Below are 8,238 nucleotides of genomic sequence, written 5' to 3' on the forward strand. Positions count from 1 at the left end.
AAATTAAGATAATCCTGCACTTAACTGAAAGCTGGCCAGTAGCATATATTTAGCTTATATCAAAGCACGACCTAACCAGGTGCAGTGATCAAACACCTTTATGTCTTTGCAGTATCCAATAAATGGCTGCACGAGCGGGGACAGGAATTCCGAAGGCCGTGCACTTTATCAGAGTTGGAATGATGCAGACTCGTCCTCTGTCTCTTCTGTATTCAGTTTGTGTAAAATGCACACATCTCCTACAGTTTACAATTGACTAACACTCCACTACAGGTTCAGTCTTCAACTACACCGGTGTTTCATCTGTGGACAAAACAAACGTGCTTTTAGTTCCCTTAAAATACCCCCTTAAGGTTTTATGAACAGAATATATTAAGGTCAATGAGTGTTACAGAAAAAAAAAAAGGACAAAATACAGATCAGGGCCACAACTAACAGTGGTGTTGTGTGTGGTGTTCCCTTCACCATCGCCCCTCTGATCAGCATGGAAAGCCAGTGATTGTTCGCTTGGAGTCCTCCTCGCAATGTCAGTCTGCTAAGGGTGGGATGATTTAGGGGAGGGCTCCCTTCTAAGGAGGCTGAATTAAACCAGTTCGTATTCCTCAATTTCCAGATATTTGACTCCTTGCTTTTTTAGAGTGCCTGACCACTACTGTTGAGAACTGTGGGCATGGTTGGTGTTTCTCTGGGGAACAGGTTATCATCATGTTTTAGCCTGTTTTTCTACTTCCACAAAAGCCCCAATTTTTAAACTGTCTTCCTTTGCAGCATTGGTGGGGAATTTGGCTCTTTCTTAACCTTGAAAATGTGAGCCAGCAGTTACGTACGTATAGATGAGATGCTTCAGCAGTGTTGGGTCAAACACATGCCTGCATCAGAGCAGCCTGACAACAATGACAGCCCATCTTCCCTTCATTTTTTTTTCTTTAATGTTTGTCCACATAAACAAATGCTGCTTTTATTCAGTTGTAGTAGTCAACTCTTACATCTGTTCTTGGGCAGTGGGGATGGGAATGTTACTATCTTCATTAATCAGAATAATTGTGCCTTAGGACACTGGAATTTCAAATTGGTTATGAGACTTCAGGTGATGAAGTAATACATAGACCTCACAGAACGCTCTCCACCCTCATCCCCCCAGTTCTCAAGGTTTTGTGAGAAACAGATGGCCTATTTATAATCCTAAATCTTTTTTAGATGGTTTTTATTTTGCAAATGTGTTTTCTGCTGGGGATGCTGAACGCAGGCCGCAGCAGTGACATGCCTTTAGTCCCAGGGTGACTGTTTACACCGGGTGCTGGAGAAGGTGCCTGCTCTGGCTGGTTTGGTGTTGCTCCCCTGGTGCTGCCTCCCCTCTCCTGAGCACTCGTGAGCAAGGAAGCACAGGGCAGGGGCCTCCTCCTGAGCCTCTGGTGCTCACGTCACTGCTGCTCGTCCCACGAGCCAGGGCTGGAGCCGTTCTGATTCACACCACCCACACAGAAAAGGTGTCCCAAAGTCAGTGGTGCCCTCACTGCAACAACTCACTTGCAGTGACTTTGAGGGACCTTAGTTTGTGACGAGTCATCCTTACACTGAGATGAAGTGGAAACCTCTGAGGGAGATGAGACTGTGGCTGCTGTAGCTGTTGAACTTTCGTTCCGCTCGTCAGATTCCTGCGGGTGGAGTAACAGCTGTCCCGCTGCCCCCCAGCACAGGAAGAGCCAAGCAGGGTGGGGAGAGAGCTGGTTCTCTTCAGCAGCAGGATCTCTAGCAAAATGTCTAAATATTCCACTAGCACAAGGACAAGAATCAAACTGAGCTGCACCAGACTCTAGCTGAACAGTCTGATTTTTCTGGATGATGATGGTTTTACTGATTTAGGGGTCAAGCCTGAAGTCTTTACCAAGGAAAAAATTCCAATTTTAGTTAATTGGACTTTCTGCCTCAAAATCTTGAAAATTGAGCCAAAATGTAGATTAAACCAACTGTTGACATGTTAGAAATACCTCTGGAATACTGAGAATGCAGTTTAAGGTACTATAGTTTGAGAAACTGCGTACTTTCTGAAGACACTTTAAAATCTTTGCTGGAAAATGCATTGTTAAATTTCTACTGAGCCTGTTAGCAACGGGACCTACGTAACTGTTTATCCTTAGCCCTGCACCTTCTTGCATTTTGCCTGTGCTTTTGGCAGATGGGAAACAAAGTCCATCCAGCACTTACTTAAGAAAACAAATAAAAAGAAAAACCAGAAATAGTTCCACCTCACATCTGTACTGCTCATTTGTTCAAACTAGCTGGTATATAAGAGCAGTATCTCATATAAATAGATTCACCAAAGAAATGGGTTATCAGAGCATATTTTTGATCACTAGATTGTAATTAAAAAGAACACCCATAATGTTTCTACTTACCTGAGTTCACATGGTGAACATATTCATCTCTATTTCTGTCCATGTTTTTCTCTTCCCCATCTTTTTTACTTTCTTAAGCTCCAAAAAAAAGGTAACCATGGCTGCAGGTAAGTCCTGCCACTTTCCTGCCAGTAAAAGAACACAACAAACGATGTGGTGGTAGAGGCCTTACCCGTGGGGCACAGAGTTTTGCTCAGTAGCTCTGAGGCATCTATAAATGCTGTTAGAAAAGCCAATCCTGCACAGTTAACAAGCACAAAAAGAAATCAGTGTATTGCCCCATGAACACACGTGTAGAAAACAGCATCTGGTTTTGCTATTACAGAAAAGCTGCTTTTTCTAAAGCGACCAGAGAACTGACTTAACACAATAATTAAAAGCTAAAAATTGTAGAATTTATGTAAGGTTAAAGAGAAATACTGAATAAAAAGCTTTGGTGACTGCTTTAGGTACTGCCATAGTGGAAGAAAACACTATGGTCTCTTAGAGAAAGGAAGGGTTGAAGCAAGGAGAAATCACAGGTTTGTATATTAAACACAGTGGGGTGGTTTTTTCCCATCTCTGTTGAACCAACACCAAAAGATGAATGACAAGCTTGAGAGAACTGTGGAATGTCTGGGCAAGTTTGCTAAACAGTTACCTCCCTCACCCCAGCTACGGTCAAGTACTTCCAGTGTTAAACAGCATTTTAAGAACAGTCTCTAAGAGGCGTTGCTTGGGGAGTAAAAATGGTCCACAGCATAACTTTTTAAAGGCGTGAACTACTCAATGACTTGCAATTTTTGCGGGAGGAAAAATCGTTTGTCTTTTGACAGTGGAAAATTTCACTTGGTTTAAAAAAAAAAAAAAAAAAAAATATCCCTCAAAACTAAAATTCATCTGCTGAGGCACATCAGACCGAAACGTTCCAGATTATTAGAAGAGAAAGGGTGAGCTTATTTTCTTAAACTGCAGACAATCCATGTTTCCTCTTTCTCCACTGCAGTAGTGTTCATGCACCTGACACTGAATGTGTAAGGGATTACACAGGTGCTGCTGCTTTCTGCCTTACCCCTTAATTTCTCAAAGGGCTTTTGGATCAAGAGCGTGGCTCCTCTGTGAATCTAGTTTTGTATTAAAGGTGATTGAAAACTGTTTGGCTCACAGTGACTGACAATTGAGAAACTGCCTTACTGTTAAATTTTTTTGTAATAAAATTTTTAATGTACAAAAACCGGGCTTAAAATAAAAGCCACTGCTGTTAGCAGTGAAAAATCCTCCACATCAAACTCTCCTCTTATGTGGCTGTTGTAAATCTGATCACACAGATTTTTATCGCTGTATGTGTTTCCTGGAAATTGAGCTCATTTGTTTCACTTCATAATCTGGGCAGGCAGGTGCAGAAGATGCTTACACCACAAATTAAACATGTTCTCAGACCTGAACTTTGTGTCTTGGTTGGAAAGACACAGCACTAATGGACTGCAAAAGGGGAGGGTAGGTAGTGGCGGGCTGAAAGTATGTGAGCAAAAATTGAGGAAAAAGAGCTGAACTGCTCTTGGGAAGGAAGGTGGCTCAGCCCCCTTGTCTCCCTGCTGCGTTGATTTATGGCAGTAGCTGGTGTGGGATTTAATAGCAATGGGGGAACCGCACGAGCTCCTGGCTTGAAACTCAAAACAGACACAGCAAAGGGTCAGCTGCTGAGAGACCCTTTTCCAGGGATGACAAGTACTTCCATTTCCTGAAGCCAAAAGGTCAAACAACCAGTTATTCTGCATAGTTCCAGGGAGGGGAAGAAAGATCAGCCTATCCTGCGACACAGCTGCCAGGGGCAGGAGAGGGGACAGACTGCTGTAGGACAGTCAGGTGAAGTCCTCCATAATTAAAGCTACAGTTTATACACTACAGCTCTTCCTGCGCTTTGCTCTTTCAAAACAGTGGAGCTCCTGCTTAATTTGTGCTCATCAGGAACCTGCAAAAAAACCCAGCAAGGGCTGGTTAGAGGCCTTGATCCTTTTGCCTGTGGAACAGAGCCTTGCACTGCTGAATGATAGAGCCTTGGCTTGCAGGTAGGGAACTGCCTGCCCTTCCCCCTGCAGCCCACAGGCACAGTTTGCAGATTTGGCAGCCACAGGACAGGAAATAAGTCTAAAGTGCACCAGCATTTTTTTTTTTTATTTTGGAAACACGAATTGATTCCATCCCCATCTCCTCCGTGCATGCTGCCAAACTGCTGCCGAGCCCCTCTTGGCAAGGTGGGCCAATGCCAGCAGAACGAGAGTAGCTGGATGGCTCTGTCCTTATACCAACCCTCTGAGTTTTTTGGGGTTTTGGGGGGCTGCCTTGCAGCCACCTGGCCTGGGGGCACTGCTTCCTTGCCCCAGGCTTGGAATGGCCGAAGTGGGGCTGCCCCTTTGTGAGTAGGTGTGAGGCCCGTGCTGGCAGCCAGGCCACCAAGCTGCTATGACCAAGCCAGTGGCACAGAGGCCTCATGGGGTGCGATGCAGCTCCCAGCCTGCCCTTCTGAGATGAGAGGGGGGCTGCCCTGCCTTCTGCTTGTGGCCTAGGGCACCTGCCCAGGATTTGGGGGGGGCCTAGGTGGCCTTTGCCCCCTCCCAGGGAGCAAGGGAAGGATTGTGGTTCAGCCCTGTGCTACCCCTGACCGGTACTCATGCACTGTGCTCCCCACCATCCCACCTGGGTATCGGGGGCTCTTCTAGCACAGCTGCACCTACAGCACAACCATGACCTTGGGAGGAACTCTGCCTGGGTACAAGCTGCAACAGTTCACAGAATCATCAAGGTTAGAAAAGACCTTGTAGACCCTCCAGTCCAACCATGAACTGACAGTTCCCAACTCCACCAGATCCCTCAGTGCTGGGACAACCCAACTTTTAAACCCCTCCAGGGATGGGGACTCCACCCCTGCCCTGGGCAGCCCATTCCAACGCCCAACAACCCTTTCTGGAAAGAAATACTTCCTAATAGCCTAAACCTTCCCTGGCGAAACTTGAGGCCATTCCTTCAAATGGTTGCAGCTAAACAAGGCAAGGTAGGGTCAGGGATAGGGAAAAAAGCCTGTGAATGGCCGCAGGGCAGGACGGGATGAAGAGAAAGGAAAGGGTCTGACAGTATCAGCACCTGTGGAGGGGGGAAGGCAGCACAAGGCTGAAGTGATGTGCCCAGGGCCTCCTGAAGAGATGGGACCAGACCAGAGACTTGAGCACAGCCCCCCTGAGGGAGAGGGTCTCTTAACAACCCACCCATACTCCTCCAGCTGCTGGACTCTGACCTGATGGTGAGGGACTTGGGCATTTCGTCATCGAGCTACATTTCTCATTCCGATAAGCAGTGACTCATCTGGCTCCCAAACCAGGCTTTGAACCAACCACCGATTACTCTAACCTTAACCACAAGCTGCCTATTCCCCCTGCTCAGGCCGTGCTTAAACATCAACCAGCAACCCACCGAGCTGGCCAGAACTGATAGAAAAAGAGCTCAGTCCTTCAACCCTCTGTCCTCCCCCATGTCCCCAGCGGAACACGCAGGGAAGGGTCCTGGCGAAGCACATGACCACGTCTCTGCCTGCGACTGCGCTCTGGAAAAGAAATGCACAAAAGGAGCTGGACCAGCCCCCGCGCTTCCCTCCCAGGAGCCGAGCCCAGGATGCAAGGATCAGCATTTGCTTTGGCGTGGCTGGTAACGCGAAGCCAAGAGGGTTTCCAGCTTCATCCAGGACAGGGTTCACTCCCGTTAGCGTGGGGGGACACGAGCACACGCATCCAGCCGCACTGCTGCGGGCCGGGTGTCTGCCCGGTGCAGTCAGCTCTACCTCCCGTTTGACAGGAGCACACTGCCAACAGTCTGAGAGTGTCATCAGGAGCCAGTGACTCATCACAGCCCCAGGGCTGCTCTATATTTAAGCATTACAGAGTCAGAAATGAATGCATGGAGTCAGGAACTGCTTATCCTGAGGTCAAGACGAGGTTCAGAAACCAGTTGTCAGAGTTCACCACTGTGGCAAACAACATCTGAACCTCTCAAATCTTTAGAGAGAGAAAAATTGGCACAGGGAGAGGGCATTTGCATCCACAGTCGGTCAGACAACCTGCCAGGTACCTGCTGTCCACATCCATCTCAGGAAGTCCTCAGTTCTGCAGCTGCTGGGCCTGAGCAGCAATTCCTGGAGATGACTGTGTATGTGGGGAGGTGTTGTGTGGCGTTTGTTAGTTTTACTCAATCCTGCATTTTTCCTGCTCTTCAGATCTTGAAGTTTGGGTGCAACCAAGCTATTTGCAGCTGGACTGAAAGCATCTCGGGAGACTGATGTGGGGAGGGGTGGAAGGAAGCAGGAGAAAGGAAGGAGAGTGGCTCATCCCCAGGGCAGGGCAAAGGGGCTGCCACGTTTTGGGAAAGCAGTTGGACTGCTTTTTTATTCACAAACTTTTGCTTCGGAACAACAAGTGACAAACTAGCAGGAGTTTCCGTCTCCTCTTTTTCCAGGCTCTGCACTTTGCCAGCCGCCCCTCCCTGCCTCGTTCACCTTTCCTAATTCCGACTGATTTTGCAAACAGTCCAGGCTCCACGCTCTGGCCAGAGCCGCCCCCTCCAGTCCGCACGTCCTGGCACGGCATGAACAGCTCATGCCACAGGCACTGCGGTTTGTATCCTCCCAGCATTTTTCCCCCTCTCTGTTCGCGTTCAGCAGCACATGGATCAGCCACCAGGGACTAAGGGATGACGAAGAAAGCTCTGGAATTGCCTCCAAAGCAACCCTAAAAGGCTCCACATAAAAGCACGGCACCAAGCACAGCCACCCAGGGGCTCTCCACAATGTTTCCAAGCTATTTCTGAATAGCTATTTTGCTCTTTCTTACATTAACTTCTGCCAGGCCGTTTCTAAGGGCGGGGAGCACTAGGACTGCAAACCGGCGTGTCGTGCAGGGCAGTGATTGAGCCAACAGAGACATGAACAGCTCTGCTCGGTGTAAGACACAGCGTGGGACTGTTGATCTGGGTTTTCCCTTCACTGGGGCTCCTTGACAGCAAATTCCAGGGACAGTGGCCTATTTCCACCCAGGACTGACAGAGCAGTCCCCAGCACAGTCTGAACAGCAGGACAGGCCCAAGCTCTCCAGCCCTGCCCTGCGAAGTGCTCCTGCAGAGGAGTCCTCACTTCACGAGTGTCCCCACTGCTTCGTGCCAGTGATGACACCCTGTTCAAGAAAGGCTCGCTAGAGGCAGGGACTTGCTGGTTCCCAGGCTCCAGGGAATGGACCATCTAGTAGCAGCCTGGCACCTCTAGCTCAACCCAAAACGTCACCCTAATTTCTCACCAGGCATTACAGTGCTCCCCCTCCTCATCTGCAGCTTGGACACTGCCAACCTTCCTTCCCAATGCTCTCTGCCTCTCTCCTTGGGTTCATCCCCCAGAATACAAAGCTGGTTTGAGGTTCCCTCGGGACCTCCTGCACACTTTATATGTGCTCTCATCCAGTAACTCAGCCAAGCTTCCTCCCACGGGCTAAGGACAGTGGTGCGCAGCTCAGGTGATGGAACAGCGTTCAGGGAGGCACCACGCAGGTATGGGCAGTGGCTGTACAACTGCGTCACCTCTGGCTGCTGACCTGAGGCACCCTCACACCCCCTTTCTGGGGGGCACTGAGCATGAATGCGGTCAGCGGCGGGCACCAGAACAGAGGCAACAAGAAGGTAGCAGCTGTCTCCAGCTCTGCACCATTTCACAGGAAAGGGACTGACCAGCTTGTTTGGCTTCTCTTTCCCACTTCTCTGACTTACCTGAGAAACCAAGACTTGGTTGTGGTCCCTCCTCCTCATCACACGTCTGAAGCACATAACGCAC

At 48.7% G+C, this 8,238-nt stretch overlaps 1 protein-coding gene across 4 annotated transcripts in view; it reads left to right on the top strand.

The window, feature by feature from the left end:
* P4HA1 (prolyl 4-hydroxylase subunit alpha 1) overlaps positions 1–614 on the top strand; it is a 33,893-nt gene extending 33,279 nt beyond the window's left edge. For all 4 annotated transcript variants that reach the window (XM_074830189.1, XM_074830190.1, XM_074830187.1 and 1 more), the window contains exon 15: positions 113–614. In XM_074830189.1, the coding sequence (XP_074686290.1) occupies positions 113–183 (71 nt within the window). In that variant the 3' untranslated portion in view covers positions 184–614. The remainder of the gene's footprint in view (positions 1–112) is intronic.
* Positions 615–8,238: the final 7,624 nt, after the last annotated feature.

The sequence above is a fragment of the Strix aluco genome, chromosome 7, assembly GCF_031877795.1.
Source record: "Strix aluco isolate bStrAlu1 chromosome 7, bStrAlu1.hap1, whole genome shotgun sequence".
Classification (NCBI taxonomy): Eukaryota; Metazoa; Chordata; class Aves; order Strigiformes; family Strigidae; genus Strix; species Strix aluco.